Source organism: Rana temporaria, chromosome 3 (genome assembly GCF_905171775.1).
Source record: "Rana temporaria chromosome 3, aRanTem1.1, whole genome shotgun sequence".
Lineage (NCBI taxonomy): Eukaryota > Metazoa > Chordata > Amphibia > Anura > Ranidae > Rana > Rana temporaria.
The window spans coordinates 408,433,400-408,460,533 of record NC_053491.1 but is presented as its reverse complement, the minus strand read 5'-3'; the positions used below and the strand labels follow the sequence as shown (position 1 = coordinate 408,460,533).

Here is a 27,134-nt window from a genome sequence, read left to right as displayed (position 1 = left end):
ACACTCTGTCAGGGCTGTGCTCAGCCCTTCCTTCTCTCTGCTGGCAGCTCAGCTGTCAGCTAATTGCCAGCTCCCATCTCTCCACAGCGATCCACCTGTTGATGATCCTGCTCGTCAGCTCTGCTTACTTAGGCCCCTTTCACATGGGGCGGATCAGTAATGATCCGCCTCGTGAACCTCCACTTGCTCAGCGGGGATCGCTCCGTTGATCCCCGCTGAGCCGGTGGATGACAGGGCGGATAACGGATGACAGGGCGGTTTCCGCACACTGTGCAGGGACCGCCCTGTCTTTTCTCCGCTCCCCCCTATGGGGGGATTAGGTGAACCTGATCCGATCCGCCAGACGGATGAAAAAGTAGGTTTTTCCTCTGTCACACTTTGGCGGGTCGGATGTCAGCGGGCATGTCACCGCTGACATCCGCAACTCCATAGAGGAGCACCAAGCGCCCGTTCAGGTCTGCCAAAAAAACTGGCAGGTGGACCTGAACGGGCCGCCTGTGTGAAAGAGCCCTTAAAGCCTTCCAGTTCATTTGCCGGAGCCGACCGGAAATACTCCGTTCCCGAAGCCTTTCCGGGGGTTTCCGAGGGCAGCCGAACGATTGCCAAGTATTTCAACGCGGAACAAATTATTTTCGTTTCCATTGACTTCTATGCTTTGATATGCGAGTAATTTGGATTACAAACATTCTCCTGGAACGGATTATGCTCGTAATCTGAGGTTCCACTGTACATTGAACCTTGGGAGAAAATAGCTTAGTAACATTTGATTTTGCCCCCATTCGCACAGAACAAATGAACACTCAGTTTCTGAGGAAGGTTCATTTAGAAACAATTGACAAAAGCAGGCTCAATGACAACAAACAAACTCCATGCAGATACATTCCCTGTAGGAAATTGTATCCACTGCCCACCCAACTTTCTTAAAGCGGTGGTTCCCCCTTAAAAACAACTTTTTTTTATTCCACTGCCCCCCCACATTCCATCACGATTAAGGCTCTTATTATTTTTTTCCTGCTGTACATACCTTAGTACAGCATCTTCACCCGTGCATCCGGGTTGCGAGTCCCGCGGGAGTGGGCGTTCCTCACATGCTGTTGATTGACGTTTTGCCCAAAAACGAGCTCACCCCCCGTCGCGTAAGCCGCGTCACAATTGGCGAAAGGAGCCGAACGGCGATGCGCATGCGCAGTATAGCGCCGACTCCCCGTTCGGCTCCTTTCGCCAACCGTGACGCAGCTTTTACGCGACAGGGGGAGCTCGTTTTTGGGCAAAACGTCAATCAACAGCATGTGAGGAACGCCCACTCCCGCGGGACTCGCAACCCAGATGCACGGGTGAATATGCTGTACTAAGGTATGTACAGCAGGAAAAAAATAATAAGAGCCTTAATCGTGATGGAATGTGGGGGGGCAGTGGAATAAAAAAAAGTTGTTTTTAAGGGGGAACCATCGCTTTAATTAGCTAAAGAAAATCAATCTGTTGTCTCAAGTCTCCACTTGTGAAATAAAACAACTGGACTTGCAACAATAGACACTAAAACGTTACTATGGCTTCACTCCAATTTGAATAAATCAACTCGAGAACGGAACTGTACATAAATGCACGTTGGAACAGAACATTGCACAAAGGGGGAGGGGCATGACTTGACAGGTGTCGACGTTGCTTCAAGTTCTGTGCAGCGCGGTGTACGGAGCGCATGATCCGCGCAGCACACAGTAGGGTATTATGGTTATTGGCAGTTCTTAGCAGAGTATTTCCTATTATCTGTACACATACAATGGAAGAACAGCCTTGAGGTCTGTGTATGTTGGCTGATAGATGTTCAGAGGTCGATCGGTCATCTGGCTGATGAAAAGTAACGCTCTCATTGGACTATGAGGATATAGGCTCCATGTTTGCAACCAGATCCTTTGTATCATATCTCTGTATCCATGAATGTCCCATGTTTGGAGGAGATCGGCTGCCCCCCCCCTCCCCCAAGTCTTTCCCAAGTCTATTATGGATTTGTTGGATTTTGTGGGGCCTCTCCCCCACCTCCACCTCCACTAAGCACGACGGCCAGAATGATGATGATGACAATTACAACCACAAGAACAATGGCTCCACAAATGATGTACATGCGCCATTTCTCGCATCGGGTCTTACGCTCCACTTTCTGGGCTATCCTCTGGAAGTCGCCGGCCTGCACAGGGAAGAAATGGAGTTAATGTTTGTATCATCAGCATGTTCATTAGATCAAGTTACTTATACAGAAATGACCTGGGATCACAGCCAGCTCGGCCAGAAGTATACAGGATACCGAAGCACTGAGGGACAAGTATACAGACATCAGTATATGGCTGCCCAAAGATTCATCATTTGTTTTTATTTGTTCAGCCAATGGGACAGATGACAAATAAAACTCAATGTATCACCCGATCCATGCGATAGAGGAAGATGGAGAAATCCTCCTTGCTGCGCCATGGTATTCTGACAGCGGTACTCCTTTGCTGTCAGAATCACTGATCGACAAAGATTTTCCAACTTCCTCAATCAACAGAAGTCAATGGTTAGATCAACTTCAGTCGAGCGAGGATGGCCATAGAAGAAAATTAGATGTGGATGCTAAACCAGACAGATTTTGATCCATCTATGGCCAGCTTAAAGATAAGTTCATCTTTTGTAACAGGTTACACCTATATTTAGGGTCTAACATGTTAGGCCCCATGCACACGAGACGCTGGTAAACGTGTGTTCAAAGGCATTTGGACAGCTTTTTCAATGTTATCCTATGTGTCCATGCACACACTCACGTTTGCGTTTTTCGGCAGTTGCGTTTATGCTCGTTTTTTCAGAAGCAAAAAAATGGGTTCAGACGCAAAAGTTTTCGCGTTTCAGACGCAAAACGCCGCTAAACGCAGTACCGGCGTTTTGCCGCAATTTCGTTTATAGGCGTTTTTAAAGGTGACCTATTTTTTTACATTAGAAATCTCAAAAATGATGGCAAATGATGAAAAAACATTAAAAAAACATAAAAAAAACTGTAATCGCTTGCATTGCATTGTGGACAATCCACAATTTGTGGCAGGTGACGTGGCCAGTGGACAATCCACAACTTGTGGCAGGTGATGTGGCCAGGTGACGTGGCCTGGTGATGTGGCAAGTGGACAATCTACAACTTGTGGCAGGTGACGTGGCAAGTAACGTGGCCAGGTGATGTGGCAAGTGAACAATCCACAACTTGTGGCAGGTGACGTGGCCAGTGGACAATCCACAACTTGTGGCCAGGTGACGTGCCAGGTGATGTGAACAGGTGAGGTGGCAGGTGACATGGCCAGGTAACATGGCCAGGTGACATGGCAAGTGGACAATCTGCAACTTGTGGCAGGTGATGTGGCAAGTGGACAATCTACAACTTGAGGCAGGTGACGTGGCCAGATGACATTGCCAGGCGATGTGGCCAGTGGACAATCCACAAGTTGTGGCCAGGTGACGTGGCCAGGTGATGTGGCTAGGTGACGTGGCCAATCCACAACTTGTGGCAGGTGACATGGCCAGGTGACATAGCAGGTGACGTGGCCAGGTGATGTGGCAAGTGGACAATACACAACTTGTGGCAGGTGACGTGGCCAGGTGACGTGGCAGGTGACGTTGCCAGGTGACATTGCATGTGGACAATCTACAACTTGTGGCAGGTGACGTAGCCAGGTGACGTGGCAGGTGACGTGGCCAGGTGACGTGGCCAGTGGACAATCCACAACTTGTAGCAGGTGGTGTGGCCAGGTGACGTGGCAGATGACGTGGCAAGTGGACAATTCACAACTTGTGGCAGGTGACGTGGCAAGTGGACAATCCGCAACTTGTGGCAGGTGATGTGGCAAGTGACACGCTAAATACAAGTACACTGCTGCTCTCTCAGCTGCTACTCACTCTGGTCTCACAAAATGGCTGAAATGGTTAAATAATACTGTTTTTTGAGCTTAGGGAGGGTCTTATGATGTTTCTTAACTAAACGCTTATAAACGCAAACGCAGTAAAACGCGGCGAAATTTGTTTTTTTGCGTTTGAAAACTTGTATTTAGATGAGTTTGCATCTGTGTCTCGTGTGCATGGGGCCTTATAGATACAGTAACCCCCCCTCCCTGTTTTGACAGTGAGCAAGGATCTTCTCTTCGAATTTGCTGTCAAAATTTTAATGACAAAACGTCTGTGGTTGCAGGAAAGATATTTGCACTGTGTATGGCCTGCCTAAAGGCTGGTCATACAATCATAGTAGGCTGAACAGAAGAAAGAAAAAGAAAATTGTACACACGATCGCAATTTCCGACAAGAAAAGTCAGACGGAATTTTTTCATTGGATATTCCGGCCGTGTGTGGGACTTCTTTCCTTCGGAGTTTAGAAATAGAACATGTTTTATTTTTTTGTGATGGAAAAAAATCCGATCGGAAATTCCGATCGTCTGTGTGGAACTCCGACGGAGAAAAAAAACACGCATGCTCAGAATCAAGTCGACGCATGCTCGGAAGCATTGAACATCATTTTTCTCGGCTCGTCTTAGTTTTTTACGTCACCGGAATTCTGACGGAAAATTCCATCATATTTTATCCCATCGGAAATTCCGATCGTGTGTACAGGGCATTACAGATTCCTCTATCCACATTATACAGCATGGACAGACCAATCTCCGTTCCCATAGTATTTTGACAGCTAGTCCCACCAGCTTTCATAATAATCTAACAGTGGCTGCATCAGATTGGATACAGTTGCTGTTCGGCTGACAATTTGTCACCTGGATCCTTTGATTTTTCAAGCGAGGGACGTTGGGCAGCAGGAGGAGGCTGGCAGGGCCACCCACTCTTTATGATATAGTGCGCTTAAAGGCTCATCACACGGGCACACGGGCCCATACAGCATGCAAGAGTTCATGTGTCTGGAGCAGCATGGGTCTCTAGTCCAAGACATCAGCAGGCACACTATGTTCTGATTAACAAACAGGACTGTGGGTAAGGGTAGTCTTTGTGTGACGTCACCACGCATCAGGTGACAGCTCGCGGCTGGGTCTGTATCAATTTCCTTGCCGTTTGTGCAAAATTTGGAATAAAGGAACCATTATTTACTGCACTATGAAGTTTCCTCTTTTCTAAATCCCTTACATATACCGGAGAAATACAAGATAAGACGATTGGAAGCTTTGGGATCTTTTAAATCATCTGTTCTGTCTGTGGTAGAGGTGAGCGGTTAATGGTTGGAGGGGACTGAGTGGAATACTACATGTGAACACAGGATAATCACATGTTTATTTGACAGAGCCGACCTGCCGCCGTAAAACTGCGGTTAAAGTGGTGTGCTTGTGGTATATTGCATTGGACTGATACCACGTACACACGATCGGAAATTCCCACAAGAAAACCGTGGATTTTTTTCTGACGGAATGTTGGCTCAAACTTGTGTTGCATACACACGGTCACACAAATCTTGTCGGAAATTCCGACCATCAAGAACGCTGTGACGTATGATGAGTCGAGATCAATGAAGTTTAATAGGCAGTTCGGCTTTTCTGCTTGATTCTGAGCATGTGTGTTTTTTTGCGCGTCAGAATTGCATACAGACGAGCGTTTTTTGCGAATAAACTTTTTCCATCGGAAAAATAGAAAACCTGCTCTCAATATTTTCTTGGTGGAAATTCCAACAGCAAAAGTCCGATGGAGCACACACGCTCACATCAGACTTTTCTTGTCGGAATTTCCGATCGTGTGTACGCAGCATTACGCTTTGGTAGCGCCAGCTGCCATTTTAACACAAAACCCTTCTATGATGGGGTATCATTGCTGTATGCCCTGGACTCTTTGGGCCAGATCCACATAGAAATGGATAGGCGCAGCGTATCAGAGATACGCTACGCCGCCGTAACTTTTCCGGCTTTGGTTCGAATCCTGAAAGATTGCGCGCCGAAAGTTACGGCGGTGTAGTGCATTTCTGGCAGGGGAATTCAAATCGGCGATTAGGGGGCCTGATTCAGTTAAATGAAGCGCGTCCCCGCGCCGATTGAACTGCGCATGCTCCGTTTCCAAATTTCCCGCCGTGCTTTGCGCGAAATGATGTCGCTAGGACATCATTTTTTTAACTTACACGTGAGTTACGTCCATCCCTATTCACGGACGACTTACGCAAAAAAAAAAAAAAAATTCAAATTTTGACGCGGGAACGACGGCCATACTTAACATGGCAAGTCTATCTATACGCCGCAAAATACCAGCTTTAACTATACGCCGGAAAAAGCCGACTACAGACGACATTAGAAAATGCGACGGCCGCGCGTGCGTTCGTGGATCGTCGTAAATTGCTAATTTGCATACCCGACGCGGAAAACAACGCAAACTCCACCCAGCGGGCGCCGAAGTATTGCATCTAAGATCCGAAGGCGTACGAAGCCGTACGCCTGTCGGATCTTACCCAGATGCCGTCGTATCTTGGTTTGAGGATTCAAACTAAAGATACGACGCGGGTAATTTTAAAGTACGCCGGCGTATAAGTAGATACGCCGGCGTACTTGCTCTGTGGATCTGCCCCTTTGTATTTATGGAACTGCATGGAGCTGTGTGCAGGCAGCCTATGTTTGTCAGTTAAGATGCAGCTGATGTACAGACTCCCCCGCACATCTGAGTTTGACAAGTGTGCAGCTGCACGGAACCCAACCGCAGACAGTGTGCAATCAGGCCTGTGCACCTATTCCTGCATAAAAAAAATCGAAAAGTGTATAGCTAGCTTAACAACAAACTTCCTCTTTTTGGTCTGTTAAATATAGAATTGAAAGAGTTTAGTTATATGTTTTCGATAGGTAAAAAATTAAATAAAATACCCACTGAGCCTGCCAACCAGTGAGCTTATTTTATTTCATGCGTTCTTTATTTTAATATGTATCTTATAACATGACCCAACCAGCGAGCTTCTAACTTTCTGCGGTGAGCAGACCATACTGCACTGATTTCCCAAATATTGTTATCATCCCTGAATTCTCTCTGAGGACTACAGAACACCTCCCCTATGCTGTGGAGATAATGACAAGGGGGGCACAATTAAAGGACTTTCCAAAAACCCCAAAAAAATTTCCACTTGTAAGGCCCCTTTCACACTGAGGCGCTTCTAAACTGCCAGTAAAAACACTGGGGTGGATTCAGGTACGAATTGCGCCCTCTTACGGAGGCGCAGCGTACCGCTTTAACGATGCGCCTCCGTAAATTACGTGCGCTACGCTTCATTCATGAAGCAGTAGCTACGTAACTTGCGCGGGCGCTCCTTAAAAATGCCCGGCGTAAGGGCGTGTAATTTAAATGATCCCGTAGGGGGCGTGGATCATTTAAATTAGGCGCGTTCCCACGCCGAACGTAGTGCGCATGCTCCCTCGGAAAACTTTCCCGACGTGCATTGCGGCAAATGACGTCGCAAGGACGTCTTCTGCTTCAACGTGAACGTAAATGGCGTCCATTACGCAAACAACGTAATTTTTAAACATCGCAACGCGGGAACGACGGGTATACGTAGCATTGGCTGCCCCTGCTAATAGCAGGAGCAGCCTTACGCGGAACCCGACGAACGTAAACTGCGTACGTAGGGCGCGCGTACGGTTGTGAATCGGCGTTAGTATGCAATTTGCATACTCTACGCTGACCACTACGGGAACGCCACCTAGCGTCCAGCGTAAGAATACAGCCTACGATACGACGGCATAAGAGCCTTATGCCAGTCATATCTTAGGCTGCAGTCGGCGTATCGAGCTCTCTGAATCAGGAGCAGTCTATACGCCGGCGCAACTAAGCAATTGCACTGCGTAACTATGGTTACGCAGACGCAATTGCTTTCTGAATCTACCCCACTGAGTGCTTTTGAAAAGCTGTTCAGGTGCTTTTGAAGAGCTTTCCATTAATTTCAATGGAGAGGAGAGTTTTTTCACCGCCCTGCCAGCACACTGCCCCAGTGTGAAAGCATTCATTGATTTTAATGGAAATAGCTTTTTTAGCGTGAAAGCGCCTGAAAAGGGCCTCAGTGTGAAAGTGGTCTAATGCCGCGTACAGACGGTCGTTTTTTGCGATGAAAAAAAAACGACGTTTGATGTGATGAAAAAAACGACGTTTTTGAAACTTCATTTTCAAAAACGACGTAGCATACAGACCATCGTTTTTTGAAAAATCTCTAGCAATGCGCGCTGACGTCCATCACGTACGACAGGAGTATAAAGGGTAATTTGCATGCGGAAGACGCCCTCTTTTGCTGATATCGTGTTGCTGCGTGTTAGTAAAAGTTTGGTGAGAGACGATTCGTGCTTTTCAGTGTTTGTGCTTAAAATTTCGTTTTCTGTCGTACAGTTTGTGTATTTGTAGTCGGATCTGTGATACAGTGCTTGTATTTAGGACGTATTTGTTTTGCAAGTGCGTTCTTGTGTGCACGTTGCTGTTTTGCAGGTCGTTCTTCAGAGGCCTTTCTGTACTTCAGGGCAGAATTTTTAGTCCGATCTGATTTGACGACCGTTTTCTAGCCATGTTGCGGGTACATTCTCGTCGCCGAGATCGTGCTGTGCATGTTGTTATGATGTGTGCTGCATCCCGGCTCCGGTCCTTGAGGAGGAGGAGAAGGACTTTGTGGGCCAAGAACTGGTTTCTTTGCAGGGACCAGTTCTCTCATATGCCTCTGCTGCGGGAGATCCAAGAAAATAACCCTGATGATTTCAGGAATTTTCTTCGGATGTCTGACCCCGTATTCCAGCAGCTTTTGGCTTCGGTGTCGCCATATATCACCAGGCAGGACACCAATATGCGGGAAGCCATAACTGCTGAGCAGCGGCTAGTTGCTACGTTGCGATACCTTGCAACAGGGAGAAGTCTGCAGGACTTGAAGTTCTCGACGGGCATCTCCCCCCAGTCTCTGGGCGTCATAATCCCGGAGACGTGTTCTGCCATAATCCAGGTTTTGCAGGAGGACTATATTAAGGTAAGTTCTGTCCTTTAAATGCATAGACTATGTTTCTTCTTTTGTTTTTTAACCACTTTAGCCCCGGGCCTGTTTTTCAGAGTCGGTGTTTACGAGACAAAACCATTTTTTTTTGCTAGAAAATTACTTAAAGCCCCCAAACATTATATATTTTTTTTCTAACACCCTAGAGAATAAAATGGAAGTCATTGCAATACTTTTTGTCACACCGTATTTGCGCAGCGGTCTTACAAGCGCACTTTTTTTGGAAAAAATTCACTTTTTTAAATGAAAAAATAAGACAACAATAAATTTGGCCCAATTTTTTTATATATTGTGAAAGATAATGTTACGCCGAGTAAAATGATACCCAACATGTCACGCTTAAAAATTGCGCCCGCTCGTGGCATGGCGTCAAACTTTTACCCTTAAAAATCTTGATAGGCGACGTTTAAAAAATTCTACAGGTTGCATTTTTTGAGTTACAGAGTAGGCCTAAGGCTAAAATTATTGCTCTCGCTCTAACGATCGCGGCGATACCTCACTTGTGTGGTTTGAATACCGTTTTCATATGTCGGCGCTACTCGCGTATACGTTCGCTTCTGCGCGCGAGCTCGTCGGGACGGGGCGCTTTAAAAAAATTTTTTTTTGCTTTTCGCATTTATTTTTATTTATTTTAGAATTTTTAACACTGAAAAAAAAAAAAAAAAAAAAAATTATCACTTTTATTCCTATTACAAGGAATGTAAACATCCCTTGTAATAGAAAAAAGCATGACAGGTCCTCTTAAATATGAGATCTGGGGTCAAAAAGACCTCAGATCTCATATTTGGGCTTAAATGCAAAAAAAAAAAAAAAAAATTTGGAAATGTCATTTTTTCAAATGACAAAAAAATAAAATGTTTCTTTAAGACGCTGGGCGGGACTGACGTTTTGACGTCACTTCCGCCCAGCAGAGCTATGGGGACGGGCGAAGGAGATTTTTCCTTCAGTCTCGTCCCCGCTCAGCTGCCGGATGGTCGCGATCTCCTCCGCCGCTACCGATGGCTACGGTAAGCGGCGGAGGGCGCGGGAGAGCGGCGGGAGGGCCCTCTCCCGCCACCGATAACGGCGATCTCGCGGCGAATGCGCCGCGGAGACCGCCATTATCGTTAACACGGCCGCCCACAGAAGAGATGAATATCTCGATTGTGGCAGCAGCTGCTGCCGTTACCGAGATATTCATCTCTAAAGTGAGGACGTATAACGACGGTGGGCGGTCGGCAAGTAGTTAAACAGTCCCTAATTAACCTTTTTTTAATAATATGCTGGTAATGTTACCTTTGTCTCCATGCATGTATTATTGTATTTTTTTTTGGTCCTACATGCATTTTTTATCTAGCCCACATGTCTATTTTGGGTTATTTTGTTAGTGGCAAACCCACCTAGCTTAGTCCCTATATCCCCCTTGATTTTTTTCCTCCATTGTAGTGCACGACCAACCCCCCCCCCCCCCCCCAATGTTATTTTTGTAACTGTCTATTTGTATTAATTTGATGTTAAACCATCATTTTTTGGAGGTCACAAACTGATCTTGGGGGGGGGCCCCCATCACACTTTTATGTTAATTTTTCTTACCATGAGAGGGTGTGATTAATCTGCTTAGTGATCCCTTAATATTGTTGTTTTTACAATAATACCTGAACTAATATTTTTTATTTTTAGGATCCAATAATCTTTGCTGATATTCTGTTAGTAATGTACTATCTTAAAAAAAAAATTCTGCTTTATTTACAGTTCCCCACAACACCACAGGAATGGCAGACTGTGGCAGCGGACTTCTCTCAGCGATGGAATTTTCCAAACTGTGGAGGAGCTATTGATGGCAAGCACGTCCGCATCGTGCCACCACCCCATTCTGGATCCCATTATTTCAACTACAAAGGGTTCCACAGTGTCGTACTGATGGCGGTGGTGTCTGCCAATTATGACTTTCTCTATGTTGATGTGGGGAAAAATGGGCGGATGTCAGACGGCGGGGTCTTTGCCGAGACCGAGTTTGCCCAACGGCTTCAGGCGGAGGACCTTGCATTGCCACGTGCGGAGGATAATGAAGAGGGGCTGCCCTTCGTTTTTATTGGTGATGAGGCATTTGCCTTGGGTCCCCACCTCATGAGGCCATTTCCCCAACGTGCCCTCACCCATGAGAGGAGGGTCTTTAATTATAGGCTGGCCAGAGCCAGAAGAGTGGTTGAAAATGCGTTTGGCATTATGGTCAGTCGATTTCGCTTGTTTTTAACCGCCATAAACATGGCAGAATATAAGTGGAACAATATTATTTTATGTTGTTGTATATTACATAACTTTCTACGAAGACATTCTTCAAATTATTTGACATTATTGCCTGATGAGGGAGTTGATGTCCCAGAGGCGGCCCATGAGGCAGGCCATCCAGGCTTGGCCCCCCGAAACGCACGTGCAGTGCGCCAGGCATATGTTGACTATTTTATGGGTAGGGGGGCCATTCCAATGCCTGATCTTTGGTGAATGAACATAATAAATATTTTATGCAAGAAACATTGTATTTTTTGTTCTTATTGTTTTGAATGTTTGTGTATTTTCTTTGTCTCCTAGGTTATCATAGTTGCATGTGTTTTGGATGGACTAAATATCCTTCCTCGTTCTATGTTCCCAGCCTAAATTTCACTTTTTTTTAGGTTTAATGTCATCATTGATCTAAAATAACAAGCCACAAATATATTGATCTGCATAATTTTTATTTTACATATTTTGTGAAACCAATTTTTCAGTCTCACATGTGTTTTTTGGTTGGTCGAACAAGTAAAATCACATATTTTTTTTTTTTAGTTTTTTTTTATTTAACAATCAACATATAAAATCATATTTTTTCATTTTTTTGTATTTTTTTGATCAATCAACATATAAAATCTTATTTTTTCATTTTTTTGTATTTTTTTGATCAGTAAACATATAAAATCTTTTTTTTTTTTTTTTTTTTTTTTTTTAAATTCAAGAATGAGATGAAATCATTTTTTAATTTTTTTTTTGGTTTTTTTCACACCCTACCCAAAACATCCAGTAAATTTTTCAACTGGACCTCAACACTTTTTGCATTTTTTATTATTTTCCGGGCTGCTATCTGTAGGTCTTCATTCTTTTCCCGGCAGGACCAAATTTCGGCAATGAGGAGCTGGGCAGTGTCCCTGTCAATTGAGGAGCCAGCACGAGTTGCTCCTGAAATGTGCAAGCAAACCATGTATTACAAATATGTTTCTCCTACATCTACATTACCTGGGTATCTTTTGAATATGATACTTTACCAGATGTGGTGGCAGCTTCACATTCATCAAGATCCCTCGGGGGTGTGGCTTGTGAACTTGCGTCCTGCCTTGATGCTTCCTTTCGCCCTACGAGATTGAAGAAAGGGAAAACACAATGGAAAAATTTTAGATGAAACTTTAGCTCACAATTTTCAAACAAATAAATCCCTATGTGTATAAATCCTCTGCTGAGTATACTGTCCTTTTTGTGCATATTTTATATCGAAATTATTAAGATCTAATTAGGTAAACATGTACATAAATGTTTACAAATTGATGTCACATTAAACCCAATAAATTTTTTGAAACTGGAATATTTGGGAACACAGGAAATGGTCGTATGAGTCGTCGTTCGTTATAACATAAATCAGACAAATACGTTTTTATTTGTGGCTGATACAGTGATTGCACTACAATTTGTCCATGTGAAATAGGCATGTTGCAAATTATCGGGAATCTCGTCGTTTTATATTAGTTAAATTAACGAATGAACGACAACACATACGACAATTTTTAGTGCCCACACAAATACATTTCAACCTGAATGGAAAAGCACATGGCACAAAGAACAAACACCTAAAATTAGGGAACATAAAATTCACTTACTTTTTGCTCGAATCAATCTTTTTATTGCCCGAAGTTGCTCTGGCTCTCTTTTTTTCAGGTCTGACCACCTCTTTCTTATTTGTTCTTTTGACCTGCGTTCACCAAATTTCTGCCGGAGCCTTCTGATTACTTTATCAGTAATGTCCGCCTTAACCTTATTGGGGTGCAGGTAAGGCCCGTGCTTCCCATCATAATCTTCATTAGTGAAGATGGTGACCATCTCTACCATCTCCTGGAATGCCATGTTTTTGGCCTTGTACCTCCGCCTGGATCTTCCTGTTGCCTGGGCCTGGCCTACCTCATGTCTTGAGCCTGACATTTTTTGCTGCTTGTCTTCCAACACCATAAATCACACCCACAAAAAAAGAACGAGAAAGGGGCGTGTAAAGGACGAGACGGAACGTCAGGGGCGGGGTATCGTGCGTTGCGTCACACGTGCGCAGTGTTTAAAGGGATCCGACGTCATTGAAAGCGACGTATACAGTCTGAAGAAAAAGGCGGAAGTAAACGATCATGAAATACGACGGTACGTAACTCTATTTTTGACATTTCTATTACTGAAGAGTGGATCAGTTTGTGGGCTAGATGATATGGTGTAAAACAGGGAAATGCAATTCTCGGACCTCCAGCTGGTGCGGAACTACAAGTCCCATGATGCATAGTGAAACTCTGACAGCCACAAGCATGACACCCAGAGGCAGAGGCATGATGGGACTTGTAGTTTTGCAACAGCTGTAGGTCCACTAATTGCAGATCCCTGGGGTAAAAGCTTGTTGTAGTAGTAGTGGCTTTACTGACACTTTGTTTTTTATTTAATTTTTACATACAGAAATTATGGACCCCTTCAAGGAGCCAGAATTTTTCACGGAGTTTATACAACGCTGGAAAGAACTTCCTGTGCTCTGGCAAACAAAAAGCAAAATAAACAAAAACAAAGATGCCAGGAAGCAAGCACTGGAGACCCTGCTTGCATTTGTTAGCCCAAGGCTCCCACACGCAACTACTGACACGGTCAAAAACAAAATTAATTCGATTAGGGGCACCTACAGGACCCAACGGTCACAAGTCCTGGCCTCTATGAGATCTGGAGCTGCAGCTGACAGCATCTACAAACCCAACCTGTGGTACTATGGTCAGATGCAGTTCATTGATGACCAGCTCGAAACACGGGCATCCGTGTCTACCCTTCCCCCAAGGAATCAGTCCAGTCTTCCCGGCAGCCAAGAGCAGGCTACATCTGATGAAGATCTAGACTTCATGGAGGACACAGATTGTGACCCATCGAGCCAGGTATTGCATTTTAATACTAATTAATGAAATGCAAAGTATAATAATGATTAGAAATGTAGGTTACAAGTGGTGTAAAATTTAGCTGAGTTGTCAAAACATTGGTAAAATAGCAATAGCCAATACGGCCAAAACAGAATGGGGACAAGATACATAAATGCAGAGGTCATAATGATTGTGGGTAATTTTATGTTACGCCATTAGGGGGGTAAACGCTAGACACCTGGAAGGGGTCACAGATATCTAACAAACTTTGTGTTCATTAACATTTTTTCTACTTTTTTTTAACTAAACAGACATTCCTAGCTTTGAGAAACGCACCCTACTTAGCAGGTTCAGTCAGCATCAACCCCCCCCCCCCACACAACTCCAGGGGGCAAATATCTGAAGCTGGGTAAGGGGCAACATAATTAGGGATGGCGGGCCTCATTTAAATCTATTTCCGCATTCACTTCGCATATGTCATGATTTGTAAAATGTGTGTGATTAATGAAGCCAAAAAATTAAATAAGATCCTTTTTTTTGTAGACACACACAGAGCAAAGCCAGGAGGAGGCAGGCCCCACAGGGAGCCAGGGTGAGGCAGAGGCCACTCGGAGCCAGGAGGTGGCAGGCCCAACAAGGAGACAGGGTGAGGCAGAGGCCACTCGGAGCCAGGAGGTGGCAGGCCCCAGTGGGATACAGGAGTCACGCAGGCGGGATTGCATCTCCCAGATCCCTCCTTTTCGCGCTCCAGGAAAAAGAACAAGGAGACTGATGCAAATGGAGGAGGAGACCCAGGCCATTCTCCGTCAAGCAGCTGCGGCCATCAGAGAACAACCATCTGAGGAAGAGGGATTCGCAGCGCTCATCGCAGCCAAGCTACAAAATCTAGAGCGGGCCCAGCGTGTGCGCTGCGAATACATCATATTCAAGGCCATAAGCATGGCCTCACTGGGCAACCTACATGAAAATATAGATCTTGGGCTGATTCCCACTCCTGTGCTTTCTGCTCTTCCTGCTCCTTCTCCTACTCCTGCTCCTTCTCCTACTCCTGCTCCTTCTCCTACTCCTGCTCCTTCTCCTACTCCTGCTCCTGATCCTTCTCCTCCTCTTCCTGAGCCTGCTCTGGTTCCTGCCACAAACTTGGCTCATGAAACCCAGCCCCCGAGGAGGCAGACTGCAGGGAAGGCTGCAGGGAAGGCTGCAGGGAAGGCTGCAGGGAAGGCTGCAGGGAAGCCTGCAGGGAAGCCTCAACCAAAGAGGAAGAAGTGAGGAGATGGTGCCCCTAATCCCAAAACATTGGCATTGCCAGCCTGGATTATTTGCTTGCTGGACCCTTGCCTTGCAAAATCCAAGCAGGGTCTCCTTTACTTTATTCCGGGCTTTTTTTTTTTTTTTTGATATGTTTTGGTTTGACAGATGTGTTTAAGTTTATTTTATTTATTTTATACATGAATAAATGTATTTGTTTGTTTCTGAAAAAAGTTCACATGTGTTTTTTTTAAACATATATAGAGATCATTAGTGAGGAGGCAAACACATTTCACCAAAAAAAAAAAAAAAAAAAAATTAACAAGGGACAACAACCTCCTTGTGGGTAATTTGCATAATAAGATATTATGTTGTTGTGGTGACTTCACACACTCCAAAATAACAAACATTAAACATGGTATTCATTTGCTCAAATACATTAAACAACCCAAAATAAAAAAGGGACATGGAGATGTGCATAAACAAAAAAAAAAGAAAATTAACAAAAATAATTCAAAAACAAAAAAGGTTGTCAGAACTATGTAACAAGATGAGCCACAACAAACTAGGGTTTTAGTGTAGCATTTAAATGCATTGTGTCAAATGCTGCGCAGTCTTTTCTTCATTACTATTAAAACGAACGAATGTGCTGAAGCCATTCTGGACAGTAGATTTACCACAACAAGCGCTCCCGTCTCAGAAATTGCTTCTGAGCAGGCGCGGGTTTAAAACGTCGTTTTCAACGTCGTTTTGCCCACACACTATCATTTTAATTGACACAGAAAACGACGTTTTGAAAAACGACACAAAAAATTCGAGCATGTTCGAATTTTTTTTTGGTCGTTTTTCTCAAGACATAAAACGACGTTTTCCCCACACACGGTCATTTGAAATGACGTTTTTCAAAACGTCGTTTTTTTTCATCGCAAAAAACGACCGTCTGTACGCGGCATAAGAGATGGAGGGTGGAGGAGTCAGGGCGCCACAACATCACCTTTAAGGTAGAGGTTCACTTTAAATACAACCAAAACAAGCTTTATCTTTCTAAAAAATTTTAATAAATTACATTTGGATACAGTGTTACATGAATAAATCATTCAGTCAAACTATCAGAGCACTGAAAACTGATAAAAAAAATGGCCTGGGAATGAATGGGTATATACAGACTGGTACACAAATGGTTAAAGTAGAACTTTGCCCTAAATAGAAGGCGGGGCTTCTATTTTTGGCACTTTGTTGGGGGAAGGGAGAGTGGGTACCTGCTCTTGATAGCTACCCGCTCCCACTTCCGGTGAGATTGCTGCAACGATCCATTAGAAGTTCTCCTCCCTTTCTCCCAGCCCACAACCTTCTGGGCAGAGGCAGATCGTCCATAAGGGCGAACGGGCGCCACCCCCTCTCTCCTGCCGCCCCCTCTATCACCAATAGATAGATTCATGCACCCCCTATCTAAGGCCACGGCTGCCTCCCTGTATTCAGGCGCCCGGTCCCTTTCGGGCCCCGGGCGCCTGAATTACAGTGGTGGGGGTGTTTTTGAAGCAGCTGACTAGAGCCATAGGCTCTAATAGGCGTCAAAAAGGTAAACAGCGAGCACCATGGTTGGCGTTCGCAGTTCACCCAGCTATGTTAGGAAAGCAAATTACTTTTCGCTTTCCTAACACCGAACCGCCTCTGTTACCCGTCACCTGATTGGCTGAAACGACAGGTGCTGTGATTGGACGCCTATTAATCGTCCAATCATAGCAGAGGATGGGAAGAAAAGATGGGAGAAGACATTGAGGAGCATGGAGGAGACAGCTCGCTGGCCGCCGCCGTCCCCCGCAGCCCCACCAAGACAGGGTAAAGGCCAGGCAGACGGCAGGGGGGGCACACTGGCAGCATTTGATGGGCACACTGGCAGCATTTGATGGGCACACTGGCAGCATTTGATGGGGCACAGTGGGAGCATTTGATGGGGCACAGTGGGAGCATTTGATGGGGCACAGTGGCAGCATTTGATGGGGCACAGTGGGAGCATTTGATGGGGCACAGTGGGAGTATTTGATGGGGCACAGTGGGAGTTTTTGATGGGGCACAGTGGGAGCATTTGATGGGGCACAGTGGGAGCATTTGATGGGGCACAGTGGGAGTATTTGATGGGGCACAGTGGGAGTATTTGATGGGGGACAGTGGGAGCATTTGATGGGGCACAGTGGGAGCATTTGATGTCACAATGGGAGCATTTGATGTCACAATGGGAGCATTTGATGTCACAGTGGGAGCATTTTATGGGCACAGTGGAGGCCTTTGATTGGCACAGTGGGAGCATTTGATATGGCACACATGCTGGCGCCGGGGACCCAAAGACCAGAAAACAAGAGGTTTGGGTGAAGACAGCGGTAGACCCCTGGACAGGTGAGTGTCTGTTTATTAAAAGTCAGCAGCTACAGTACTGTTTTAATTTTTTTCAAACAAGGCAAAGAACCAAAAACGAGTTGAGCTTTCCATCATCTTTATGTCCTGTCAATCATTGAAAGGTAGGTATCAATCATCATAAGGTGGGTATTGATTACCATAAGGTGGGTACTGATCACCATAAGTTATGGGCTAAACATTATAAGGCAGGTATCAGAAGCATACTTTGTGAGGATGTCAGATGCTTTGTATAGAACTGGGAGAACTGGTTGTGATCTGTATGTGAAATACGTTTCTCCATGCGTACATTTAGGAGGAATTAGCTCTGCACTTGTCCCAAGCATGGGTTTGGCTCGGTAGTTATTATGTAATAATCTCCTTATATCACAATTCTGTATTATGGTAATGGGGCTGCTCACATGAACGTACCATACATTTCAGTTCCTCAGCGCGACCCTCTAGGTTTTCCAGTTTCCCTTCCCTCTCAAAAACTTTCTCCACATTATTTTTCATTAACACGGTCACTTCCTCTGCCTCCTGCTGGCACATGTCTATCTTCTGGTCTGCCTGAAATTCAGAGAGAAAAATGTGAACATCCAAATCTGAATCATTAAGCAAATCCCACTACCCCATAATGAAAATCCAACAAGTAAAGGGATACTCCTGATAGAATATGTTGTAGATGGAAATTCACAAACATGTTAAACTTACCTGCTCTGTTTAATGGTTTTGCACAGAGCAACCCCCAAACCTTCTCTTCTGGGGTCCCCCGCCGGTGCTCCAGGCTCCTCTTCTTCTCTGTGTGCCCCCATAGCAAGCTGCTTGCTATGGGGTCACACCTGCAGGCTCGCTCACGCACAGTACATCCGCACTCTCTGACCATCTCCTTTAGAATGTCCCCAGTCTCTTACCATCTCCTGTAATACACACGGAGTCTCTGACCATCTCCTGCAGCATGCCCCCAGTCTCTGGCCATTTCCTGTAGTATGTCCACAGTCTCTGACCTGTTCCTGTATTATAGTCACAACCTCTGACCATCTCCTCTAGTACACCTGTTGTACATCTCCAGTCTCTAACCATTTCCTGTAATACATCCGCAGTCTCTGACCATCTCATGTAACTTGTCACTTACCATATCCTGTAGGTATGTCTGCAGTCTCTAAACTGTTCCTTTAGGTATGTCCATAGTCTCGGAACATCTCCTGTAGAGTCTCCACAGTCTCTGACCATCTCTTGTAGTATTTTCACAGTCTCTGACCATATTTTGCAGTATGTCTACAGTCTCTGACTATCTCCTGCAGGATGTTTGCAGTCTCTGGCCATCTCCTGTAACACGCCCCCTGTCTCTGACCATCTCCTGTAACACACCCCCTGTCTCTGACCATCTCCTGTAACACACCCCCTGTCTCTGACCATCTCCTGTAACACACCCCCTGTCTCTGACCATCTCCTGTAACACACCCCCTGTCTCTGACCATCTCCTGTAACACACCCCCTGTCTCTGACCATCTCCTGTAACACACCCCCTGTCTCTGACCATCTCCTGTAACACGCCCCCTGTCTCTGACCATCTCCTGTAACACGCCCCCTGTCTCTGACCATCTCCTGTAACACGCCCCCTGTCTCTGACCATCTCCTGTAACACACCCCCTGTCTCTGACCATCTCCTGTAACACACCCCCTGTCTCTGACCATCTCCTGTAACACGCCCCCTGTCTCTGACCATCTCCTGTAACACGCCCCCTGTCTCTGACCATCTCCTGTAACACGCCCCCTGTCTCTGACCATCTCCTGTAACACGCCCCCTGTCTCTGACCATCTCCTGTAACACGCCCCCTGTCTCTGACCATCTCCTGTAACACTCCCCCTGTCTCTGACCATCTCCTGTAACACGCCCCCTGTCTCTGACCATCTCCTGTAACACGCCCCCTGTCTCTGACCATCTCCTGTAACACGCCCCCTGTCTCTGACCATCTCCTGTAACACGCCCCCTGTCTCTGACCATCTCCTGTAACACGCCCCCTGTCTCTGACCATCTCCTGTAACACGCCCCCTGTCTCTCACCATCTCCTGTAACACGCCCCTGTCTCTGACCATCTCCTGTAACACGCCCCCTGTCTCTCACCATCTCCTGTAACACGCCCCCTGTCTCTGACCATCTCCTGTAACACGCCCCCTGTCTCTGACCATCTCCTGTAACACGCCCCCTGTCTCTGACCATCTCCTGTAACACGCCCCCTGTCTCTGACCATCTCCTGTAACACGCCCCCTGTCTCTTACCATCTCCTGTAACACGCCCCCTGTCTCTCACCATCTCCTGTAACACGCCCCCTGTCTCTGACCATCTCCTGTAACACGCCCCCTGTCTCTGACCATCTCCTGTAACACGCCCCCTGTCTCTGACCATCTCCTGTAACACGCCCCCTGTCTCTGACCATCTCCTGTAACACGCCCCCTGTCTCTGACCATCTCCTGTAACACACCCCCTGTCTCTGACCATCTTCTGTAACACACCCCCTGTCTCTGACCATCTCCTGTAACACGCCCCCTGTCTCTGACCATCTCCTGTAACACGCTCCCTGTCTCTGACCATCTCCTGTAACACGCCCCCTGTCTCTGACCATCTCCTGTAACACGCCCCCTGTCTCTGACCATCTCCTGTAACACGCCCCCTGTCTCTGACCATCTCCTGTAACACGCTCCCTGTCTCTGACCATCTCCTGTAACACGCCCCCTGTCTCTGACCATCTCCTGTAACACGCCCCCTGTCTCTGACCATCTCCTGTAACACGCCCCCTGTCTCTGACCATCTCCTGTAGCACTTTCACAATCTGACTGTTTCCTGCAGTATGTCCTCAGTCTTTGACCATATCCTGCAGTATGGACACTAATTACGCTAAGAAATTGGACGGCACATGGGAAATTCATGTAAAAAATCTAAAGCCCTGTACACGCAATCGGTTTGTTTGATGAAAAGCGTCCGATGGACCGTTTCCATCGGACAAACCGATCGTGTGTGGGCCCCATCGGTTCGTTTTCCATCGGTGAAAAAAATTAGAACATGTTTTAAAATTTTCCTATGGATTAAAAACCGATAGAAAAAAACGATCGTCTGTGTGGAAGTCCATCGGTCAAAAATCCACGCATGCTCAGAATCAAGTCGACGCATGCTCGGAAGCATTGAACTTCATTTTCTTAGCACGTCGTAGTGTTTTACCTAACCACGTTGGACAGTCGGATTTTTGACCGATGGTGTGTAGGCAAGACTGATATAAGTCAGCTTCATCGGATATCCGACGAAAAAATCCATCGGATTATATTCCATCAGATATCCGATCGTGTGTACAGGGCTTAAGGGTTTTATTATAGAAATATATAAAAAACAATAATACAGACAAAACTGTTTATATAGTAGTTATCAATACAAGGCCCAGAATAATGCTATATTATCATTTCCAACAACTACAATTATTTTAGTAAGCTCAGGTGAGTAAAATACACATCCAACAAACAGTAATAGTTGAACAATATAAGTGTGAAGTGAATAGCCTTAAAATGGGTCCAAATACAGAAGAATTGTCTTGCTCTGTTCTACATGTTTCGCATATCATTATGCTTCTTCAGGAGCATGATAGTAAACAGGTAGTATTAATAAGTGTAACCCAGACCTAGATACCAAGGCACTGGCAATATATCTAGAGTAGACAGCCAGTCAGGATTGTAAGAATCATACTGGTAAACAGCGGCTTAATAAACAAGGCACAGTCTGCGGGTAGGCAAAAAGGGGTTTTCCAGGTGTAATTAAAGTGGAGTTCCACCCATAAATATAACATTACATCAGTAGTTTTAAAAAAATGTCATTAGTCCTTTACGAATTTTTTTTTTTTTTTAGATGCCTTCAAAGTGTTGTTGCTAGGCAGAATAGTTAATCTTCCCACTTCCTGCACCTAGGTGCTTAATGCTTCCTAACCTACACCGCACAGACTCCTGGGAATGTAGTGGGTGTAACTTTCCAGGAGTCTGTGCACTCCCCAGTCTCAAAGAATCATGTGACTTGGACAGTACAGGTGCTGAAACCTGATCTGACACTGCTTGTGCAGCACTGAGCATGTGCGAGATTTGCAAGGCTGAAATCCAGGAAGTCATACAGTCTGGCTTCATGATGCCCACACTTAAGATGGCCCCAGTCAATTTCTATTTTATAAAGTGTCTGAATGCTGTAACAACCTAACAAAACGGACCTTAGTTTGGAGACTAACTTTACTAGAATACATTAAGCTTGTGTATTACTGGGGTATTTATATTTAAAAAGTGAAATTGTGGCCGGAACTCCGCTTTAACTTGATCCACCAGGGTATACGCAAGACTGGTAGAGCTATTGCGTAGACTGGGCAGAGACAACCTGTCCAGGATAGTGCTGGTAATGTGCCCAAGGTCTTAAAACCTGGGTGGGTGACGTAGTTAGCGGTCCTGTTGGTACCCCTACTGTTGCAGGGACCTATGAATAAAAAGACTACAAATGCCATTTATCACTGCGTCAGAGATCTCAATGGAGAATGTGTGTGGTGACATTACCTCACTTTTTCATTGCCCACTTTCTCCAGTCCCATGACAGTAGATTCGTAAACCCGAGAGTGGCATGTAAACAATTCAGGAGCCTGAGCATTGTGCCCGTGATACAATGAATGGGGATGCAATACTCTGCAGGCTTCGGTGCAAAAATTAAATAAGCACATATTTTTTATTTTATTACCGTAGGAGAACTTATTGCATTTTTTGTTGACGGTAGACGGTACATTTATTGCGTCAGTTTTTATAAATAGCACGATGGCATACATGTGTCAGCATTTTACCTATGAGCGAAATAAGACTCTAAAGCAGGGATCTCAAACTGGCGGCTCTCCAGCTGTTGCAAAACTACAAGTCCCATGAGGCATTGCAAGGCTGACAGTTCCAAGTATGACTCCCACAGAGGCAGAGGCATGCTGGGACTTGTAGTTTCGCAACAACTGGAGGGCTGCCAGTTTGAGACACCAGCTCTAAAGTCACCAGCTCACCATGCAATGAAATGCACATACAGCTAGTCCACAAAACACGCAAACCCTGAAACAATCGTACAAAACCTCTTTTATGGGGCTTTTAAAGCATTAGTAAAGTCTGCTTTGTGATTTTTACCTACAGGTAAGCCTATAATAAGACTTTCCTGTAGGTAAAATTAATATCTCCTAAACATGCATACTGCACTGGACCTTCAAAGCTTCATGCCGGAGCTGAGGGCTCCCACGCGCATGCATAGAATCGTGACATCATCGCGGCTCCAGGCCATTTAAACCTGGAAGAAGACTGGGGAAGATGGAAGCCCTGTCATCGGTGACAGCACGTTCTTATGTAAGTATTTCAAAACCTACACCTGTAAGACAATTGCATAATGTGCTAGTATGCATCACATATGCAGGTTGCAGTTTGCATATTCCAGGTGCATTTTGCATTTTTCAATACACAGTTCTGATCCATTGAAGTCTATGTAGCGCCCTCCTTGCTTTCAGCATGGGCATTACGCCTAAAGTTAGTGGGGAGTGGGAGAGTTACTTTGCTCCCATTCAGTGTTTACTTAAATTTGGGACTCCTGTCGTTCCAGAAAGTCCACTGGGTCAGTCTGTGGTCAGGGGGTGCAATGCCACCTCTGGCCGGCAGTTGGCGCCAGAGGGGTTCTGGCAGGGCAATTCTTCCCCAGCAGCCAATTGGAGGAGTTTTTGCCTCGCGAGGCATGCTGGGGGAGGGTATATCTGGGACAGGGGTCATGTGTTAGGGAGTCTTCGCGGGGTCCCCATCTTCAGGGTACGCGCATCCATGGACCCCGCCGGCGCGGCCCACCTGGCCAGAACTGAACTCTGCATCGAACCTTATCCTGATGAGAGAAGGGACCCCACTGGGTTCCAAGGCCTATTGACAGAATCCCAGTCTGGGATCGGGTGTCCGGATCACTGACAGGTATGCTTGCTGTCATCCAGGGACCCTTTATAGAAAAGTCTACTGGGAGGATTCTCTTTTCCTTATTCACCCAAGTCTTCTATTGAAATTTGCCCGTGGCAGGGGCCCTAGAGTCAGGTCTGTGAGAGACCTGTTCCTCCCAGTATTATCCTAAGTGACGCTCCGGCTGCCAGGCCTATCATAGGGGTCTGTCCGGGGGCACTCCACCCACTCCAAGCAGAGTGGCGATGTGTAGCAAAGTTGGTTCTATACAGAGCAGTGTTGATTGCTCAGTTCTATATCCAGGCCTGATACCGCATGGTTCTTTTTTCTTCCTTCATCAACCTTGACCTTTCCAATGTGTGTTGATGTTGGCCGTGTTTGGCCTGGACAATAAAGCATTGAAAACTCTTTATTGGATGTCTGGACCGCCACTCACTGCTGCTATTCTTACAGTTACACCCCTAGACACGGCCAGGGTAATTTGGTAGGCCGGTCCCAAATCAACCAGCGGCTCCTTCGGGGGTAGCGCTACATCTATGAAACCAAAAACCAGAGAAAATTCCCTGGCCCTTTCCATAAAATGCACAGGTGTGAACTACATCCATAGGAAACCATGATAAATGGGCTGTAGTGTGTTTGTGAAAAACTGAAAACGTCCTGAAAGAACGGAGAAGTCGGAAGAAGACCCCTGGAGCTGACTAATAAATTACTTTAAAAACCTGTATAGTACCCCATACTCATTCACCTAGGGTGGGGGGCTTAAAGGGGGCTCCCGGATTCCGATAAGCTCCGCAGACCCCGACAACCAACGGCCAGGGTTGTCGTGAAGAGGCCCTGTCCTCATCAACATGGGGACAGGGTGCTTTGGGGTGGGGGGCCGCAATGCACCCCCTACCCCAAAGCACCTACCCCCCCATGTTGAGGGCATGCGGCCTGATACGGTTAAGGAGGGGGGGCGCTCACTCATCCCCACCCCCTTTCCTGACCGGCCAGGCTGCGTGCTCGAATAAGGGTCTGGTATGGATTTTGGGGGGACCCGCGCTTTTTTTCGGCATACGGGGGTTCCCCTTAAAATCCATTGCAGACCCAAGGGCCTGGTATGCTCTTGGAGGGGGAACCCATGCCGGTTTTTCATTTGAAATTTGGCGTGGAGTTCCCCCTCAAGATTCATACCATACACAGTGCTTGGTATTGGCAGGGCTCCAAGTCGGATCCCCGTTCATTATCGTGCCGCGGCTAAACGCAACCGCAGCTAATCGCACTGTACAAATGCAGCTGATCGCTGTGCCTGGAGTCTGGAATTCCAGCAGAAAATAAACATGCTTTTAACTGCGGCAGAACAGCCGTCCGTGTGAAAGGGGCCTAAGACAAAGCAGCCAGCCACTCTTATGTTGATGTCAGCCATGGGATATCGAGATGTATACTCTGTACATTTGTAATGAACTTTTAGTGAAATGCACTTGATTGTAATATCTTCCTTTAAATTCCCATAAAGAGGGTTTTGTACGATTGTTTCCATTACGTTAAAGATGTGTTCGCAGTAAGAAATATCACCCACCCATTTCTTCTAAAACATGCACACCCTGTTATCAGAGAGAGTCCAGATGTTCACCATTACAACCTCCACTTCAAGCTGCAGTAAGCCACAGCGGATGTCTCTACACCACTGCACTTTCATATCCTCTGAAAAGCTCTCTGCAGCATCTCCCCTTCAATAACACCACAATATACTTTATGCAGTTCTGTTATATTAAAAAAACATGTTAAAAAAAATGTTAAAAAACATTTAAAATAATCACAATATTATTTGGCCTGTGATCACATCAGCCATTGTGGAGAGCCGGACCTAATTCTGCTCAATATTAATTTTGGACCTGTAGTGCTGGTGTTTCATCACATATGGCGACCTATCACATTTGGCTACCCGCTGGAGTGCGCATGCACGACGCTGTCAAATGCGTTCCAACATTTTTACGACAAAACAGAGAAATAGAGAGTATTAGATATGAAGCACGTCCAACAGTTTGTTCACAGTGTTGGACGTGCTTCATATCTAATGCCGCGTACACACGACCGTTTTTCGGGTTGTAAAAAATGGCTGGGCACTTAAAGAGGATATACCTGTACGTGCTTGTGCCCAGCCGTGCTATTCTGCCAACGTATATGTGCAGGAGGCGGTCCTTAAGAGCCTTATGCCACGCAGATTTTAGGCTGCAGTCGGCGTTACGATGTTCCTGAATCAGGAGCATTCGTAACGCCAGCGCAAGCAAGCAATTGCGCTGCGTAACTATGGTTACGCAGGCGCAATTGCTCTCTGAATCCGGGCCACAGTTCCCAGAATGCAGCGCGCCCTATTCACAAGAAGACACCGAGTGTAGGAGGAGGAAGAGAATCCGCCGCGGAGGATGAAGAGGCAGATTCGGCACTTCCGCATAGCAACAGCTATTTAGGGTAAGTAAAAAAAAAATCCATTTTTTTTTTTAGATTTATGGTGGAATTTTTTTTTTCAGGTGGAACCTCCACTTTAAGTTTACCTGCCAGATATGGTTGCCTTGGCCAATTGATAGGAGATCAATTGATTCCACCCTAATTCTGGAATTGCTGCACTTCTCTCTTCTGTCACGAGATGGCCGGGTATCTGGTGACATTAGAGAAGACAAGGGCATTGCCAGGACAGATTAGGAATAGATGGGGTATCTCAGCCAATGGGCAAGGATCCACTTCGGTCCCTTGACCTGCTGGGGGAACCTATTTATTTGGATGAGGTCAGGTGATCGGGGTCCTGTGCCACCTGGACGGCTGTCTGGGTGGACGTGTGTTGTGCTGCTAGGCCAGAGTCTGAGGCCTAGCCCGGGGATGTCTGGCTGCTAGGCTGTCTGAGGGCCTATCCAGAAGCAAGAAAGGGCAGCGTAGGGTTGGGATTGTGGCTTGGAGTCCAACCAGAAGTGACGGTTCTGCCGGCTGGAGAACCTGTCGTGGTCGGAGGTAGAGTAGAAGCTGTCGCCACTAAGGGACCATCCACCTTACTACCAGGGGCCACTGTGAGTAGCTGAAGCAAGTACCAGAGCAGCATTCTCACCAACCGGTGATGGTGAAGAATTGGGAAACTTCAGCAGGTGTTTAGCCAAGGACCCAGCCAGCAGAGGTGACGCTTGCAGAGCAGCCTTGTGTGCCAAGCCAGGGACCGAGCAGGCCAGCGGGGTGACGCTTGAGGAGTATCTGTAAATGCCAGAAAAGTACTCCGCAGTGTATAATATGATATCTGATCATTATATTAGTGTCACTATTGATGTCAGTTAGTCAGCTAATGTACCTCCCAGTGAGGTTCTGCTGGCACCAGATTGTCAACCAAACTATCACAGTCCCACTATAAGTCG

General features: G+C 46.0%; 1 protein-coding gene across 1 annotated transcript in view; it reads right to left on the bottom strand.

Annotated features, from left to right (window-relative positions):
- Positions 1-1,491: 1,491 nt before the first annotated feature.
- LOC120933029 (vesicle-associated membrane protein 5-like) overlaps positions 1,492-27,134 on the bottom strand; it is a 32,253-nt gene continuing 6,610 nt past the window's right edge. Inside the window, exons 2-3 of the mRNA XM_040345969.1 lie at positions 18,214-18,351; positions 1,492-2,182 (exon numbers count right to left, since the gene is read on the bottom strand). Coding sequence (XP_040201903.1) covers positions 1,997-2,182; positions 18,214-18,351 — 324 coding nt within the window. The 3' untranslated portion in view covers positions 1,492-1,996. The remainder of the gene's footprint in view (positions 2,183-18,213; positions 18,352-27,134) is intronic.